At 50.5% G+C, this 18,537-nt stretch overlaps 7 protein-coding genes across 7 annotated transcripts; 1 reads left to right on the forward strand and 6 right to left on the reverse strand.

Moving 5' to 3' along the window:
- Positions 1–2,533: 2,533 nt before the first annotated feature.
- Positions 2,534–2,922, reverse strand: N7443_003076 (uncharacterized protein; the record flags this gene model as incomplete). The annotated part of the gene is made up of 2 exons (XM_056883132.1): positions 2,534–2,574; positions 2,742–2,922. Coding segments are annotated over 2 exons (183 nt in total). The 3' UTR covers positions 2,534–2,572.
- A 1,959-nt stretch (positions 2,923–4,881) lies between these two features.
- On the forward strand, positions 4,882–6,600 carry N7443_003077 (pepsin-like aspartic protease; the record flags this gene model as incomplete). The annotated part of the gene is made up of 3 exons (XM_056883133.1): positions 4,882–5,061; positions 5,202–5,523; positions 5,615–6,600. 3 exons carry the CDS (start codon positions 4,882–4,884, stop codon positions 6,598–6,600), a joined length of 1,488 nt encoding a protein of 495 aa, XP_056744974.1.
- A 2,677-nt stretch (positions 6,601–9,277) lies between these two features.
- Positions 9,278–10,237, reverse strand: N7443_003078 (uncharacterized protein; the record flags this gene model as incomplete). Its single annotated transcript, XM_056883134.1, has 1 exon — positions 9,278–10,237. One exon carries the CDS (start codon positions 10,235–10,237, stop codon positions 9,278–9,280), a length of 960 nt encoding a protein of 319 aa, XP_056744975.1.
- An 825-nt stretch (positions 10,238–11,062) lies between these two features.
- On the reverse strand, positions 11,063–13,000 carry N7443_003079 (allantoate permease family MFS transporter; the record flags this gene model as incomplete). Its single annotated transcript, XM_056883135.1, has 6 exons — positions 11,063–11,114; positions 11,178–11,761; positions 11,812–12,231; positions 12,284–12,489; positions 12,566–12,661; positions 12,757–13,000. 6 exons carry the CDS (start codon positions 12,998–13,000, stop codon positions 11,063–11,065), a joined length of 1,602 nt encoding a protein of 533 aa, XP_056744976.1.
- Positions 13,001–13,927: 927 nt separating this feature from the next.
- On the reverse strand, positions 13,928–14,810 carry pyrG (orotidine-5'-phosphate decarboxylase pyrG; the record flags this gene model as incomplete). The annotated part of the gene is made up of 2 exons (XM_056883136.1): positions 13,928–14,601; positions 14,654–14,810. 2 exons carry the CDS (start codon positions 14,808–14,810, stop codon positions 13,928–13,930), a joined length of 831 nt encoding a protein of 276 aa, XP_056744977.1.
- Positions 14,811–15,601: 791 nt separating this feature from the next.
- On the reverse strand, positions 15,602–16,186 carry N7443_003081 (MAPEG family protein; the record flags this gene model as incomplete). The annotated part of the gene is made up of 3 exons (XM_056883137.1): positions 15,602–15,889; positions 15,947–16,082; positions 16,155–16,186. 3 exons carry the CDS (start codon positions 16,184–16,186, stop codon positions 15,602–15,604), a joined length of 456 nt encoding a protein of 151 aa, XP_056744978.1.
- A 596-nt stretch (positions 16,187–16,782) lies between these two features.
- Positions 16,783–18,430, reverse strand: N7443_003082 (putative diacylglycerol O-acyltransferase (DgaT); the record flags this gene model as incomplete). The annotated part of the gene is made up of 4 exons (XM_056883138.1): positions 16,783–16,988; positions 17,037–18,033; positions 18,090–18,130; positions 18,190–18,430. 4 exons carry the CDS (start codon positions 18,428–18,430, stop codon positions 16,783–16,785), a joined length of 1,485 nt encoding a protein of 494 aa, XP_056744979.1.
- Between the last annotated feature and the right edge of the window lie 107 nt (positions 18,431–18,537).

Consider the following 18,537-nt stretch of genomic DNA (forward strand, 5'->3'; position numbering starts at 1 on the left):
GGGGCATGGCGTATGAACCATGCAGGATCTGTGACGCAAAGGTATCCACTAGCTCCCGCTCCTCCCGAGATCAACCCCGGCTCAGCTCCCTTTGGTTGACGGGAGCCACCGTGCGAAAGGCCGCACATGCGGGCAAACCCTCCTCATTTTGCGGTAGCATTTCAGCACTGTTTGATTGAGGCGGAGGCGTAGGGGAAAGCATCTGCATCCCAAATAACGGCGGTGCGCATAAGATCCGGAGAAAGCCGTCTGAGAAGGGCTGGGGCTTTTTCCGTCACTCGTCTACGAGGTGAGGTGCATTAGCACGATGGGTCAAGTGGAGTGGGTAACGAGTGAACAGGTTTGTCCCGACGATTTTAGCGCCCCCCGCTCCCCACACGACCTGAAGAGCCGGGAGATGGGAAATAATAGGCGGGCGTCAAATGGAAGATGTGGAAAATGGTGAGCTGAATCTGACCCCACCCCACCGGATCCACCGACAGTACCAAACTGCCACTCTTGTAAGTACAGTGTACCCCCAGCACGTTTCAATCCGTAAACATTGCCACCTGTCAAACAAATTCCAAATCCACTCGCACAGTAATCCTATACATGATGAATGATTCAGGCCAGGGTGGCTGGTCTCGAATATCTGACTTTCTTTTGACTGCCTACCTCCGTTCTACGCACCATGTTATTTCTACATTCCCGCATGTAGGACACACCCTAGTTCAATCTTACATTCCCCCATCTAGGACACACCCTAGTTCATTCTTACCCTCCCTTGTATCGATCTAAGTACCCTGGTGAACTGATCCCGGAGCGGGTACCCGGCCCTGAAGGAAATCGCAATTTAATCTCGGTAAATCGTGCAAGGCCCATTTCCTAAAACCTCAATTCGCAAAAGTGGACACTGATCGGCCTGCCACTAATGGGTCCCATCTGCGAGGATTCCGATCCGGGAATCGCTTTATACGCGACGTACGTCACGGATATCACCCGTATCCGCAATTCCACCAAAAAGGTACCTTTCGCATGCGAGATGATGTCGCACGAACCCCTGATCGGGGAATATTTATACAGTTTAACTCTGCGCTTGACGCGAACTAGAGCCTTGACTTGGCACCACAAACCAAGGCAGCCTTGCTTAAACGACATACATACTTGCCACTCCTCTATTTTCCATTTCCACTAGCAGTCAGCACCTTCTTTCTTTTTTGGTGCTCTTTTTCAATTATTGGTCCCCGAAGAATCCTTGTTAGTTGCCGATTGGCCTGCCAATTGCTTTGGGCACTTTCTCCACCCCATGCTCAGCTGCCCCGTAAGGCGGGGGGGGGGGGGGGGGGGAGTATTTCCGCATCGTCAGTCCGAGGTTTTGGGTACATTGCGAGGCAGGGGCTTCAGATCGGGAACCCTGTAGATCCACAACTGCAATTGAGCTAAAGACTCACCGTAAATTGGTCCCATCTTCTCCGGAGGGCAGGTGCTCGATGCCCTGAGAATGATCAAGCGTATTCCATAAAGATTTTGAGGTATCAGTAGCCGAGGATGGCTGTCCTGGCTCCCATTAGTGCTTATTACATACGAGAGATTGAACACCCCGGTACTGGCCAGAAGTTCTCCTGCAATGCAATGCATGTTTACGTGTGGAACTGCCGTGAAAAGGAAAAAATCGAAATAAAAAGAGAGTCGATGCGTCTGCATCTGCACCTGCGCTTCGGAGTTTTGACAAATACAAATGGAGGGAAACTTTTCTCCTCTTCTGGTAAACCAATCCGCTGCGCCGGTATCAAAGTAGAAGTACGCAGCTGAACTGACAAATACATCCCTGAAACTATGGTTTGTGTATCGCACGAGCGGGTGGGTAAGACGATTTCGAGATCCACCGACGCCCTACTGTGAAATCCTTACCTTGAATTCCGAAGATTGACTACCAAGATACTTGATCTCAAGCACGTACCCACTCATGATGACGCCAACAAACTTTGTAGTGGAGTGAAACGAGAGTTACATACGGAGATAAACTTGGTATAGATGTCACGTAGCTATAATTTTTATGTAGGATGATGTCGTAATGCGAACATGATCATCAGTATCTGAAAGCTCGGATTCTTAGGCAAGTGGAGTCTTCCAGCCACCTGGGCTCGAGGTGTTCTTAGTTTCCTTTTACGGATAGAGTGGAAACCGTCCACAGATCATCACGTGGGTTTTCGGAGAGAAGAATCTTGACGATGGACACATCCCAGGAAACTTGACTAAAGATGATTTTGCATATGAGTTGAGGCCACTATATTGTAGTTTCCAAAGTGATACTTGTCCAGATTATAGAGAGCATTGGCCATCACGTAGAGCTGAAGATGTGGGTGAATGAGTAGTTGATGCGAGGGCGATCAACGTCAACGCAGCTAATGCTACCTTAAAGGGATATAGTAGTTCGTCTTTTCTGTGACTTTGTTTCCTACCATAGAAGCTAGCTTGATATTCCTGGTAACTTGAATTGTGCTTAATCGATCATGTAGAACGTCTCAGCTCCCCATAGGCCACAACGACCACGTTACGAACCAGGATCCGTAACAGAAAGCAGCCAGGAGCCTTCTTGAGCCAAGTTGGAAATTACTCCATAATCAGCACGCCACACCCCTAGCCCTGTAGAAACGCCATGTGCAAGGTGGCAGCTCCCGACCACATGGCCTCGGCAGGGTTTACCGAACAATTCCAGGAGATCGAAAGCAGGCTGGTGGATCAGGGACTGCACGACATACACTCAGGGATCTTGCTGGAGCACCCTGTTTCAGCCATGGTGGAGATCAGCACGTTCCATTCGGCAGTCGTCAGATCCTCGCCGAACATGATGCCCTCGCTTCGGTACTTGCGGATTGGCTTGATGATGTTTCCATCTTTCATGGCTGCAGCCGCTGGATCCACTATGATCAAGTGGTTCATTTCAGCCGATGTGGGTATGATTTTGGGCACGATGCCCCGTTATAGTGCTTTTGCTGGTGCAGCAGTGACAACCTAGCGGTCCACCAGATTAGAAAGTTCCTGCAGGAGGATTCCCAAGAGATGCTTGTCATGTTCCAGCAGGATGGGTCAAATGTCATTGATACTTACAAAAACGAGGTGGCGAAGTATTTTCGTGGAAATTTTGCTAAGCTCGTGTTGGTAAAGCTGGACAGCCTTCTGTTCGATCTGCTCGAGCCACGCCTCCTGGATCTGCGGAGGTGTCTAGCTTCTTGTAATGAAGTCTGTATCCAGTATTTTTGTTTTTGTTTCTGTCTTCTGTTAGACAGGGATTGGCGGTGGAAATGGCTCTTGGAGGGAAATTTGAGTGACGCGTGCGATGGGCGAGGAAGACATCAAGGGACCGGGACTTGTACCCGTCAGTAAGGCAACAAAGGGACTGTCGGTATCAAACAATGTGAAATAACATTCAATAGACTATTGAAGTAAGATAGGGTAAAAGGATCTGATAATATCATTCCGGTTGTGGGGATGGTTCATGCATACCTATTCCGCCTCCACAGACGCATCAAGGCATCCCGCTGACAGAACCAAAGCATGATACGCCGCATGACCGTAGCCAACCTTCTGCAATGTATTGATATGAAAAGTCGAGATCTTATCTCGCAAATTCAAAAATTCAAACTTGACCGTCCTCTGATATCTCCGCCGGCGACTCGAGGAGAAAGTCGATTCTCTAGTGGCCTTGGCATTCGCTAAAGAGGTTCACAAGACCCCGCTCCTTTTAAAGTTCTATCCACTGTGTCCAATGGATTATTGTCTCTCATCTCACTTGTTGTTTCGAGTGGGTTTGCGGAGGGGGATGTCGGGGGACGGCGGGGAGTAACTGCTTGTACCTGCAGAGTATCTTTCTAGTGAGGCTCCAATGGCATCTGACGAGGGAACTGGGCCTTTAACAGTCCACCATCCGTCCACAGCCCCTGCAGAGGTGATTAATACTGCATCATTTAGGCATCTCAATGTCTCAATAAATTGCTTGAGACAAGAAGAGGGTGTGAGGAGGCTCGAATGAAACCGTTTGGGAGCTTCTGGCTTCCTTTGCTCAGCGCGGCCAAACTGGCAAGGAGGTGGTCATTCTGAACGATGTGCACATTCTCTGTTACTATTTGCCGAAGCGCCTCGCGACCAGACGTATCCTAGCTGTAGCTGTAGCTGTAGCTTTAGCTCGATCGCACCAAGTTTGTAGATCCTCCAGTAGTTGATTGTTGGTTGGTTGATGCCATTTACCCTGGCCCCCCGCCAAAGCGTGAGTGTCTGTTATAGGGAGGAATGGGGGCGACCGTAAGTGTGTACTATGGACATCCGGCTACCTAGGCTGGTGAATGGTGTGAATACGTTTATCCGGACTTTCGCCGAAGCGATATTCTGTTTTTAGTGCTTCCCATTAATGAGTCAGGTCTGTTCCTGATCCTCTTTTCGCTGCAGTGTCTGACCCTATGGACGGCACCAAACTACATCTAGGTCTAACTTCCGTCGAGCCCCGAACTTAGCGCGGCAAAGGACGGTCCGTTCGGCGAACCCTAGCACGGAGGGTGTGCGATGACTGGCTCCCGCGATGGCATTAGTCTGCTTCTGGATTGTGTCGGAAATTGTGGTGGACGGTGATTGGCCCATGCTGGTAGTTGAGAGAGAATTCAACTGAAAGCAACCAAAGGGTTCCTGGGATCGGGATCGTTAGTAGAAAGATAGTAGCGAGAGTGGGCACAGAGAAGAGGCTACAAAGGTTGCCTGTTCACCCTCCGCCCCATTTTTCCTTCGGTGTTTGGAAACTTGCATCCTGCATCTTTTCCCTTCGCGGCGTGTCCTTTTTAGTTCAATCAACACCACTGACCAGTATCCGGAGAATTTCCCGACGATCGAGATCTGTGTGGTCCGTCAGTCATGTGGGGAACCTCCATCTTGCCGCTCGCCGCCTTGGCTGCTCTGCCGTGCGCCAATGCCATCACGCTGCACAAGCGGGACGATCCGGCGGTCTTCGGGCTCCCAATTGTACGCAGTGAACGGTCCCAAGCTTTACAGAAACGCAGTTCCAAAGTCGCCAGCACGGATTTGTACAATGTGGTATGTATCATGTTTCGGATCCCATCTCGGTTATTTCAGCTTGTGGTACAAGAGAAAGAGAGAGAGAGAGAGAGAGAGAGAAAGTCTCCACACAGAGCGTACGATTAATGATAGAAATATTGTACTGAATTTCCGAATAGCAAAATATGTATTACATGGTGAACATCACCATCGGCACTCCGGCTCAAAATGTCTCCCTCAGTCTCGATACCGGCAGCAGTGATATCTGGGTTAACGTCCCGAATTCCACCTACTGTGCGGCAGATGATGATCCCTGCTCCTCGACCGGCTTGTTCAATCTGAAAGACTCCTCCACGTTCAAAATGCTAGACTATGAGATGAACGCTACCTATGTCTCTGAATTCTTAGCGGCAGGTCCCTACGCTACCGACACGCTGGTGATTGGAGGCGCCGCGGTGAAGAATATGGAGTTTGCATTGGCTGAAGAAAGTAGAAATCCCCGTAAGTATATGGTTCTTTGATTTCTTTATTTATTTGAAAAAGAAAGAAAATGGCATCTGGCTAATGCTGGGTATCTCCGGTCCGTGTACAGATGGTATTCTGGGAATCGGATATGCCGCGAGTACGAATGCCGCCGGCAATCTCGGCAAAGAATACGCCAACCTTCCGGAAGCGCTGGTCAGTAGCGGTGCTATCAAGTCACCCGCCTATAGCCTGTGGTTGAATAAATTTGATGGCACTGGGAACCTTCTTTTCGGGGGTGTCAACAAAGCGAGATATGAAGGCGAGCTGCAAACCGTGCCTGTCTTGCCGTTATATGGCAAGTACTATTCTCTGGACATCGCCTTGACAGATATTTCTGTGAAGAGCACCAGTGGCACTAAGAGTTTTGCATCGGGACTTCCCTTGGCCGTCAGCTTGGATAATGGGAGCCCTTTTATCGTGCTGCCCCAAGATATGGTGGACCCCATCTACAAGGAATTCGGCGCGGGTTATTCCTCGACCGCCAGCGCCGCCTATATCCCCTGCAACATGGCCAAGGCCGATTACAATGTGACCTTCGGCTTCTCGGGCGCCACGATCACGATTCCCATCAGCGAACTGGTTTTTGAAAACTACACCGAGAAAGGGTTCTCTAAAGATGACTGCATCTTCGGGATCTCCTACAGTGAGCCCGGAGTGAATCTGATGGGTGACGTGTTCTTGCGTGGCGCCTACGTGGTCTACGATCTCGCCAATAACGAGATTTCACTGGCGAATACCAACTACGACGGGGGCGATGATGATATTCTTGAGATCGGCACGGGAACAGCTGCGGTGCCGGGCGCGACGCTGATGCCCTCTGCAGTCACCTCGGCGACGGGTAATGGGGCCAGTCAAACCATTGCGGCCTCAGCCTCTTTGGGACCCGAGACGGGTGGAACCACCACAGCATATGTCACTGGCACTGCGACTGTAACGACCAAGAGTGGTGGTGCTACTAGCACCTCCTCCAAGGGACTGGCAGCGTTGCCCACCAGCAAGCCGAACCATCTTCTGCCCGGTATCTTGGGCGCTGGCTTGCTGCTGGCATTGTAGGTTACTCACCAGTGATTAGTGTATTGGAGATGCTGTTTGATTACTTCTTTTGTACCTATCTTTACATCTTCATTTGTATCTAATGAGCTTGGGAGCGGAACTTGATTTTTATATGTGATATTCTCGTCCGCTAACGACTGTCTCAAATTAAATGTCGAAAGATACGATCTGGACTACAAAATAGAATAAATGATAGCAGAGCTTGATCACAGAATAGTATTACTATATGCTTGTATATTATTGCTACTCTAACGCCGTCGATAGGTTAACTCTCCACTCCTAGGCATCCGGACCCTATTGCTAGTATTGTAGAGGACACAGCGAACAACTCGTCACTATTGCTTTACACTATTGCTTAAGAGAAACTAGCAGGTACATCAAGAAATAATGGTGGGACTTCCCTGACCAAATACAGTTTCGCTCGATCTGAGTGGGGCGCCGGGGAAGAAAGCGTGAGTGTCTGTGTGGGTAAATCTGTTTTCGAGATTTAACTTTTCTTCGATTGGAGAAACGGGACTTTCGAGGTCACCGGTCGAGAGAAGATAGATCTGGTTGATTATCTCGAACTTGTTCATATTGAGAGCGTGCCCACAAATCTTAGCCCTCGTTAACGCCAGAGAGTCTCGGAGAAAACGATGTAAGAAGAGAAACCCAATTCCAGGCAATGGTTCCTTCATCAACACTAGAGCTCTGTCAAAGTGTAATGGCGTTAATGGAAAATGAAAGAGGGTGGTTCTCTGCATGAGTGGAGGTGTCGATGTCTGGGCACCTAGTGAGGGCTGCTACCCTCCGGCGCCGTCACAATCATTGAATCGTTTAATCTCAATTCCTGAATATCATGACCAGCCAAGCCAGAATATTAGACTAATTCTCATTCCTCCTATCAATCTGGTGTAATTGTGCTCCAGAATTTTAGATAATAGATTGAACTTAAGGACCCGTCGACAGCCCTGGTACTTTCATCAGCCTTGCACTCCGCTGCCTTGTAAGTTCGGCATGACTCCATCCCCTCGGGGTCCTTGTCTTAAATGACCGGTTCATGCATATCCAGTTATCTGAAACAAACTTGGCCTACATTGAGGGGATGATTTGCATGATGATGTGGAGTGGATCCCAAAACCAATGAATTATATATCTCCAGTCTGGCTGGTCATCATGCTAACTTCGGCTATCTCGAACACCTCGGCCAGGCCATCATTGCCCTAACTCTCCTGCGCCAAATTCGATGTTTCCTGAAAGAATTGTGCAACCCAATGATTGCCTACCCCCTATGCATATGAAAGGGCTGCTTTGGCCGGAGTGGTCCTGAACATCACGGTCAATGTTGTTCATCCGCGGTAGCGTACTGATGGTTCCGAAGCGCACTCCAACAGCAGCGGCTATTAATGCAGTGCGATCGAAGCGGTCTTTTACATTTGGATCAAAAACTCGTGCGGAGAGCAGCTGCCTAATGGCTCCTCTGGCAGCGCACTAAACGAGTGGCTGGCGGCCATCACAGTCGGCAGTGTAGCACATACCCAGGTGAGGCATGCTGTGACCATACCTTCACCTTCTTACGGAGAACTGACCACCACATCTCCAAGTCAGATATCTTTGATTAGCTCACTGGTAAACGTGGGGCCAGGTGCTGCACCGCTAATTCCGACCATCAGACCAAATCGAACTTCGCGCTTGCGGTTCAGCCTTCAGCATCTTCGTCTCGTTATATGACGTGGCGAGTATCAGCCCCAGGTGGTAATGGACTGCTTTAGTCCCTCATGGTTAAGACACTTCCGTCCCCGCATCTCTCAGAAGCAAAGATCCTTTTCCACTATTCATCTTGACATTGGCTACTCGTTCAAAGACGAGCAGAATGTCTATGGGATATATAGGGGCTGTATCTGTGGGAGGTTGCAATGTTACATTTTTAGGTTATGATGTGTTGTCTTGTCACATTTTTGACATAAATTTTCGCATGTGATTGTATCAGGCCCACGGTGCATCAATGATTCCTGATGCCCAAGCCAAATCCCCGACGGGCCTCCAAAGTTAACCGACGGCACTCAAATTCAGGCAACAACCTTTTGCGTCCCAATCTGGCTTGCTAGGTTGATCGAGGGTTCTGTTTTCAGTGTCCATGAAAGATCCAGATAGGACTTGGTGAATACGTGGCACAGAAGTATTGGAATAATATGACGATCTCAAATAGTATTATTCACACTATAGACAATAAGATAGGTAGCAAAAAGGAAAAGTAGATAGAGTGAAATGTAAAGAAAAATTAATGAAAAGGTCCGCACGTATAAACAGCGAATTCAATTCAACATCGGGGTATCTCAGTCTCGGTACGTGATGCGATAATAATGCCAAAGCCAAAGCAGACAAAAAGAGTAATCAGGGATATAGATAACGAGGAACGAAGGGAAAGCGTCTCATCAAGAGACGAGACCAGCCCAGCCCGTGGGATAATTAGCCAAGGGGGGGAAAAGGGAAACCATGCATAGGAATGAGAATGCAAGCCACGCGCAATGCAATGCAAATGCAAATCCGTCGGGTATCATGTAGTCGTGTCTGGTGTCGGGTGGGGTGTCATGTTTTAGGCGCGATGTATAGGTGGAGGGAGTGCTAGTTGGGAGTAGTTTTCGATCGACGATATGCCCAGCGTCGAAGTGCATATCCGTCTGAGTTCTTGTGGAGATCAAGGAACTGTGGTTCGGGTTGATCTCGCTCTGAGCCGGATTCTTCGTCTGGGAGGTCCATTCTGAATCGACGGACGCTGCCTTCGCCGTCCCTTTTTGCCTTCTTCGAAGAAGGGCGCTCGCGAGTCGCGCTGGCACCAGCGTGGGGCAACTCGGCGCCAGAGCCCTCGAACACCGCGGGTAGAGCGGTCAATTTTCTCGTACTCGCGTCGCCGGGTCGTGTCCGATGTCCATTCCATCACTGTCGCTGGGATGTGCATGGAGGAGGCGGAGGGGCTGTGGATGAGTCCGCTGGCTGTGCCACTGGGGAGGGTGTTGGAGCGGTCTCTTGGGTGGAATGGAGGGGATGCAGCGGCCGAGCTTAGTGAACCGCGGTGTTCGTAGTCCCGACGACTAGACTGGGATGAAGCGATCGGAGAAGGTGGTGCTGAGTAGCCTATATCGGATGAAGTATGACTCTCTTGTCTAGAGCGGTAGGTTGTTGAGAATGCGCGCTGCAGAGTAGGTCGTATATTATCTGCAGACTCCTGGCCCTCGAAGAGGCGACATGACTCGCGGTGTAGTGCCAACAAAGATTCCCTTCTTTCATGGGGTGTAGCCCTTGGCGGTGGGACGGAGACGATACTAGCCGTCGTCACGGGCCGTCTGGTCGAATTAAAAGAGCTATGTCGACTCGGCGGCCTTGACCTCGCCGTACTGCGAGATGCAGACCGAGAATGCTGAACTGAGTTGGCCACAGAGGACGTACGACGGCCCGAGTGCGTTGGTGACTCTGGGCTATAATGAGGCGGATCGATTCTCTTCACTCTTGGGGTATCCATCTCAGGCGAAGACGGCTGAGACGAGCCCGAGTCGACGCATTTCTCAGAGATCTCGACCGCAGGCTGGATCTTGGTGATGATGTTCAAGGGACCCAATACATCCATGTGAAGATCGCCACGGCATGTGACAGACGCCATCGTCAAGGTTTCCCTGAACACCAACTGCAGCTGCCAAACTTGAAAATAAGATTAGGGCTGGACGTGAGGGGCAGGTCCCATGGCGTGTTTGGAGGTCGGACCCGTGGTTCACTATCTATAAACCGAGGATATATTCCCGCGAGACCCCTCCAAGGGTGTGTGCCTTGTTCCCGAAGAAAAAAAACAAAAAGAAGAGTTAAAAGAATAGTTCAAGAAGAAAAGAGCAGAAACTGACAGGGGTGAAATGGCGGGCGTGACATTTTTTAAAGTGCTACACCGCTTCTCAGTGAAATTTCCCTGGAGGTTTTAGCGGAGAGAGTGGGGGGGCCCTCCACCGAAGGCGCACGGTCTGGATCACCGTCTATCGCCTATAGACAGCGCCCCTGCAGTGAGTAACATGCAGGGGTCGGGTTTATTTCCAGAGCTGGCGCCTATTGGTGTCTCGCGTGCCGGTTCGCACCGTGTGGCATCATCACTGGTCACAAAGAAGTCTGGTCGGCGCTTCATGAGACCCCTCCTCGGTGGAGCCATCATCACAAATACTTCGCGCGTGGGCGGTTTGATGCCGATCATTTGACTTTCAAGGTTATTTTAGAACTATTGAACGACTGGGTACGAAGAACCTCGAGTAGCCGCCAAAGCTCTCGCTTTCAGGGCTATGTACCACGAACCCCGCTACTATGAGACACAAATTCAGGATTCGAGAAGGTTGCAGTGCAGTGGGCACGGATGAAACGTGGGGTGGGTTCAACATTCAACATTCAACATAAGCTTATATACAGGCCCTAAGGCCTTGGGCGAAAAAGTTCTTCCTAGAGCCGGCTTTCACAGCGAATAAATGAAGTCGGGATTCTCCCGATCCGTTAGATCGAGCCACCTGCAGATTTGGACGTTAGCGTGCGTCCTAAACCCAAACCAAGTCAAAAACAAGGCAACTTACTCCTGATTTTCCAGTCGTACATAGTCGGGACGAGACTGGATTTCCGATTTACGAGCATTCTCCTTACGATACCACCATAAGATAAAGCACATGATGCAGATGGACACGCCCAGGCAGACGATGATGGTAATTTCGGCGGGGACGTAGCGCGGGGCATCTTTCGGGCGGAAGGTTTGCGGGCCTTGGCAAGCTTCGTTAGAGTGCGCTAGCATAGAATGGGGATAGTTTTGCTCACCGATAATGTTCCCAACACAGTACCCAATCAGGTACATGGCTGCGACCGTGGTCTTCTTGGTGTATCCTGCCACGTTGGAAGAGATCATCGACAACAGAGCTACAAAGGCTGTCGGGCTAGCTTGGGTCATGTAGTATCCAATCAAACGTCCTACGTTGTTACCCTCGGGCAGAGCAACAATGAGGATGATTCCGACCAGGGCGGAAACCAATCCGCCCAGACTGCAGAGGATACGCTGGTCGGTTTTATAGCACATGTAGCCGTTCAGCAGCAGAGCAATCACTTCAACCGCGCCTCCTGGAACACCCAGAATCAGACTCTCCTCAAGAGTGAACCCGAAGCTGCTAATCTGTGGGGCTGTTAGAGAAAGTAACGGCAAAAATGACGACGATGACGTACCAGTTGACTGAAGAAGTTGGTGATACCGCCATTTGGAATATCCGCAATGAGTGCAAAGAAAAAGAACGCCCAGCTCATCGGGTCCAAGAGGGCTTCCTTGACCTGGTAAAGCTTGAAATGCTTGTTACCGATACCCTGTTGATTGATGCGCACTCGGGCAATAGCCAGAATGCGGTCCTCCTTCTTCAGCCAGCGTGCATTCAACTGGTTATCCGGCACAATCCACAGGAAAACCAGGCCTAGAGCGATCGTCAACAGACCGGTGAACAGGAAGATGATCTTCCACGGCTCGATGGCAGATCCATGTTTATCAGAGCCAACAGCGATCCCGTAGGCGACGCAACCACCAAGAATCTGACCAACGCCGTTGAAGCTGAACCAGATGTTCACGCGGCTACCTTGTTCTCTCTTCGTATACCACTGCAATAGTCGTTAGTAATCGTCTAAGGCTCGATAATAGTGTCGAACATACTTGTGAAGTGAGCAGCGCAAAGCCAGGCGTAACAGCCGCTTCAAACACACCCAAGAAGAATCGAATAGCAATAGCCCCCGAGTAACTCTCGACAGCCGCAAAACAGCTCAATACAATGCCCCATATCAAGATACACGCACCAGAATACTTTCCCAATGGCAACCGCTGCAGCAGACGGTTAGTGGGATACTCCCACGCCAGATATCCTATAAATCAGTAAGCCTAGTCGTCCCCGGATGCAATGGAGCGAAAAGAAACAAAAAAAGGGGGGATCAAACAAACCAAAATAAAACAAACTGCTCAACCATTGATACTGATCCTTGACAAGATTCAAATCCTTCTTAATGCCCATAATACTCGCATACGACAGTGTAGTCTCTGTTTCCCCGTCAGCACCTTAACCGCAACGCCTCCCGCGCCCGTGCGCCATCCCTTACGGAACGGAGCAGACAAGGTAGATGAGGGAGACATACTATCCAAGTAATTCATTCCATAAATACAACACATAATCGGCATCATATGCCAATCAATAATCCTCAACAACCTCTTATTCGTCGCCTCGTCCAACTCGATTGCTTCACCTCGCATTTCGTCAAAGGCTTTCATCGCCTCGTCTGCATCGTGCGCGTGCTTCTCTAGCGTCGGGTCGATGGCCATTGATTTGGCTGTTTCGACATCGAGTGCCGAGGAGACGCCGACGGCTTTTTCTTCCTCCATCTTGGGTTGGAAGGGGTTGGATAGTATAGGGTGGTGGGTAAATTGATTGAATCAATCAAAGGGTAGATCGTAGATCTACGACCTGAGTAGGAGGGAGGGGAAATATAACAACTCTCAATGGGGATGAGGGGAAACAGAGCCTAACTACAAGGTCGCTGTGCAACACCCTCTTCGTGGCCGTTATCTCAATAGGACCTCCTTTCCTCGTCCTATCAAGCTGGCCATGTGGGTCTCCCCACGATAAGCCTGTTTATCCTTTATCTGGGGTTGTCCGAGGTGGATTCGTGATTGGTTCCGCTCGGGAGGGGAATGAGGAGAGATCGGCACGCATGTCTTCATAGAGCTCTCCTTATCGAGTTTACCGAAGCGGCGAACCAGGTTGCTGAAAGGTGGGGGAATGTGATGTTATTTCGGAGGGCAGATGTAGGTCCGAAAGGTTCTTTGCCGAGGGCGAATTGGCTTGCGGGGTCTACAGGGGGTGCTTATCACGAGTGGCGCCGGCAGAGGTTGATGTTGGCGTTATCTGTGGATCGCTAGGGACTATTTCTATGTGTTTAATATCAGATTCGATTTCTATCTTATCATGGAGTGTCGGGTCATGGTGGGAGTTGGGGGTGTTGAGTGGGTCAAATTCTAGTCTGGGACGTAGGCGAGCTATGTACTTTTGCATGGAACTAGGTTTGTTCTGGGTCCGAGCAGAGGATGAATCTGTGCTATCGGACTATGCTCCGCAGATGTCGACGCGGAAAGTGTCCGCGCCGGTGTTCCAGACGGGTTGGGACACGTGCAACTGATCTTGGATACGAACTGGTGAGAGGAAACAGCCGGGCAAATTGTGCCTATGGGATCATTTTATCATTCTATCATGTGATTCATTTATCAAATACTTCTAGTTTTCTGATTTACATATACATTCGCTCGTTGAATCTACTGGCCCCCAACACGCGCCATATAAGCCTCCCACCCCTGCTGCTGGTACTGCTTAGCCGCCTCAACGGCATCCGGCGCCGCATAGATACCACGACCCGCAATAATGAAATCCGCTCCACGCCCAATAGCAGACTGAGGAGTCTGATACTGCTGACCGAGCTTATCCCCCTTCGAAGAAAGGTTAACACCAGTAGTGAAAACGACGAAGTCCTCATCCTCGTTCTTCGCAACAGTCGACTCGACCTCGCTCAGCGAGCGAGTCGACACGAAACCCAGCACGAAGCTCTGGTACTTGCGCGCGTAGTCCACGGATGCGGAGGTGTAGGAGCCCGTCGCGAGGGAGCCCTTTGATGTCATCTCAGCGAGGATGAGAAGGCCGCGGTCGGAACCGTAGGGGAAGTCTGGGGACTGGGCGGTTTGAGTGAGGGCTTCGACGATGCCTTCACCGGGGAGAACGCTGCAGTTGATGATGTGGGCCCATTCGGAGATGCGGAGGGTGCCTTGGTGGTATTGCTTTTGGACGGTGTTGCCGATGTCGATGAATTTGCGGTCTTCGAAGATGAGGAAGTTGTGTTTGGCGGCGAGCGCGTTCAGACCGTCGATTGTCGCCTGGCTGAAGTCGGAGAGGATATCGATGTGGGTTTTGATGACGGCGATGTAGGGACCGAGGCCTGTAGCTTGTTAGTATCTTGGTCTCTAGGTGGGTTGGGTGTTGGGGCGTACGGTCGGCCAGGTCGAGGAGCTCGGCGGTGGTCGTCACGTCGGCAGAGACAGTCACATTGCTCTTCTTGGCCTCGGCAACCTGAAAGAGCTTCCGGGCCAGCGGGTTAGGGTGGTTGGCGGCGCGAGCGCAGTATGTCAATTGCGACCTGGAAGACATGGTGGAGGGCGGGGTTGGCGGGGTGAGAGTGGTGGTAAAAATGACCGGGGAAGGTAACCAAGTATGATCAAACGAGAGTTCTCAATGTTCCGGTGATTTATCGGTCTCGAAAGAAAGGTATACCCCAATTGACTCAGGTTGCAAGCAGTTAACGAGGTGAAGCGTTGTCGTCGCTGACGCGGAACTTTTTTTCTGACCGCCACAGTGGAGCACAGGAACTAAAGACTGGGGATTTTATCCGCGCTCTTTGCTGATTTACAAGGTTCATGCACATCATGCGGGATCTAAAAATATTGTTTCTTACCATTGAGCATTTGATTATCCCCTATTTCGAGGCATAATGATGAGAAAAAGTTGTCTCAGATCTCGAAATTTGATCCATACAATTAAGTACAGACTGATATAGCACCTTGTCAGAGCCCCCAAGTGGTTAAGGCGGTTGTTGACTATTCGTCATTCTAACTCACCTAATTATAGGAACTTAGGTTAACATATTCTCTCGATTTCTCAGGATATCACCTCCTTTCGAAAGATGCAACCAGGCAGTCCGAATCATGCAGCTGACGTAATCATCTCTTTTTTTCCCCTTTGTCCAGTACGAGTAGTACTAGTATTAAAAAGCAAAAAAAAATTGATGAGCACTGATATAGAAGGCAATTGAGCCTAAAATCATTGGATACTAGTATCCACCCAGCCCCGAGCGATATAGCTACAATCAAGGTTCAAGATCAAAGGTCAAGCTCGAGAGAGAGTTCGATTGTCAACTAGAAATACAAAACTACAGCATCAACCTAGTAAGAGATCAAATCCCTCGCAACACCGAAAACACTCAATCCCCACAGCGCACCCTGCGCAAGCCAGAAGAACCCACCCATCATACGGCCCTTACCCTGGGGCTTGCCCGAGTACACATACCCGTACAGGAATAGCGAGCGGAAAACAACCCACAGACCTGCAATCCCAGTAGCGAGCTGGGGGTACTTCAGTCCAGCGACCAGGGCGAAGAGCATAGTCTGGGGGGCATTCTCGAGGAAGTTGGCGTGGGCGCGCTGGGCACAGTTGAACTGTTCGGCCTTGGCCTGTGGAGGGTCAGTACGGGTCAGGGTCAACTGGGAGGCATAGATATCAGGACGTACGTTCTCTTTGCACTGCTCGACGGTAGCATAGCTGTGGGGGTAGGGCACCTTGGCCTGCTTGCGGAAGGAGCCGGTGACCATGCCGTGGATGAAGCCCAGGACGGGGATAGCGCCGAGCGCGACGGCAATGACGCCGCTATTCCGTGTTAGTGACAGGGATTGGGGCAGGGTCGGAATATGGGGTAAGAACCCCGGGTCAGGTACATACCCATAGTTGGAGGGGAGGGTGATTGCGACCATTTTGGAATTATTTCGTGATTGTGATATAGTGAGGATTCGAGGCTACAGGGAATTTATACGTTGCTCTTGCTCCTTTCCGTAGGGGTTCGGAGCTGGAAACCCCGGCGGGCCATGAATCTATCCGGCCCGTGCCCAAAAGTGCCTGTTTCGATGGACTGCCATGCGGTTCGACCGTGCACTATGTTTCTGAATCCAGGGTTTCTTGGGTGCCACTTGATTTGCCGCCATTGGGCTCCGACTGAATCGTGTCCTTTTGGATCCAATTATCTCCGCAATAGCTTGTCTTGACATCCAGTGATCCCCCACCCAATGTTTAGTTCTGATCTTATGGTTGGAGATTTATTTCTGTTGCTACCTCTACAGTGCTACGAGGAAGCTTGCTTCTGTTGCAAAGGTAGGAAAGCAGGGAGAGGAAATCATTTCTAAGTCATGAAATGCCGATTCACCCGCGGATGAAAATTCGGACCAATGAGTGAGATTATAAGGCCGACACCGACAACAGGTCTTAAATGCGAGGAAATCCCAACCAAACACGTGTATCAAAGTCGTTATTACCAAAGATCTCCATCATAAATTCAGAAAAAAATAAAATTTGCTCAAGGGCGCATCTTACTCACACTGCCGTACTTCGCCTGCCACGCAAAGAAGTACAGCAATGCTCCCAGGGGCTGACCAACCAAACAGAAGCTGACCCAGAAGATACAGTTTCCAATGGTCTTGCCAAGGGGGTCGCGCATCTTCTCCAAGGGCGCGGTGAGTGCTATCAGAGGCAATTGGAACATCATGCCGACAAAAGCAACGCCTGAGGTTGGTTAGTCCGGATTCAAGCAAGCGCAAGGCCACAACATACCGATGAAATTATGGGTAGGGATTCCCACCAGCATCTCGTGCAGAATAGCGGAAAGTGCAAAGACCATGCCACTTGCTGCGAGAGGGCTCCAGCCGCGGCCAACGAGAGGCGAGTAAACGTGTCTCTTCATGAACAGATACACGGGTCGATTCCAAGACCGCCAGTACGTGCCCAGGCTAGAACTGTTCCACCAGTCAGTGTAGAACTCACGGTCACCAAAGCGCATGACTTCAGCGAGCGCGTTGAGCAGGGCTTGGAAGAGAGCGAAGAATCCTGCAAGCCAGATAATGAGGGAAATGGTGGATAGTTTCATGACACGCTCCAAGATGGATGCAATGTCCATGACAGCGATCTTGTCAATTGAATTTCGCAGGACCGGTGCTGCATACTGTGCAGATAGAAGCCAGATAAACACTGCCAAACCACCGAACTCTGCCAGGCGCTTTGCAACGAATGACCAGCGAATGGATTCCGTGCGCGGGTAGACCGGCTGGTAGACCAATGTCGGTGCCATCCAGAAGTACGCGAGGTTCTCGAGAGTGACGTTTCGGGGATAGGGACAGGAGGCGTAGATGTCTGGTAGACCCGATTCGGCTGAGGGGTTAAGGAAGGCAAGACGCAGGTCTCGGTTGGTGAAAGCATAGGAGCAGTTCTTCAACCACACGATGATTGCATGCATCTGGCAAATGGTGCCAATGCCTGGGTGATGGATGTAGAAGTAAACCACGTAGCTGGTCACCGCAAGACACAGAGTGGCATTGACAGTGTGAAGGAAGGCCGTGTAGTGCCAATCGGAGCGGAAGACCTGTTGGTCGCGTTCCTTCTCTTCATCTGTCTTTTTCTGACGACCGACTGTGTTCTTCGCCGCAGCTGCAGCAGTCAATTCGACAATGTATGCGACGAACAAATGACATGGGACCAGCGCAGATAGAATTAATCCAAGGACGATGTCTTGCTTGCGATAGTCGTGGCATTTGATGCAGATAAGGACACCGTACTAGACATCAGTCAGAGTTTTGTATTCACATGTCAAACAAGCTCTGAACGACCCACCTTCATAAAGTTCTCGATGATCAGTCGGAGGTTCATCGCCACTATTGCCAGACATGAGTACCACTAAGCCTTCGGAGCTTCCCGGGGCATCAATTCATACCGAGCACCAACACCATCAAGTTCCTAAATCCAAGGAAGCTCGTAGTCACGCTGGACTCTCTGCTCAAGCTCGAGTGGCGCGTTATGGAATGGTAGGCAGCGACATGGCGATACTTGCTGCGTCTCCGAGCATTGGGGATTTCGGTCGGTACCTCCTCTCTCTTGGAAGTCACTCTGTCCGGTATCCCTGGAGCACTCGAATGCTCCAGTGTAGCAGCCAGCGCCTCGGTCTGCGAAGCCATCTCCAACGGCAGGGAACCCTGGTCCTTGTTGAGTGTTTCGGAGAAGTGAATGGGGCCAATGCGAAGGTCAGTCGGGCCGAGCGGGCGATCTGGGCAAAGGGACCACA

The sequence above is a fragment of the Penicillium atrosanguineum genome, assembly GCF_028827265.1.
Source record: "Penicillium atrosanguineum strain IBT 20685 chromosome Unknown utg000002l_segment0_segment0, whole genome shotgun sequence".
Taxonomy (NCBI): Eukaryota; Fungi; Ascomycota; class Eurotiomycetes; order Eurotiales; family Aspergillaceae; genus Penicillium; species Penicillium atrosanguineum.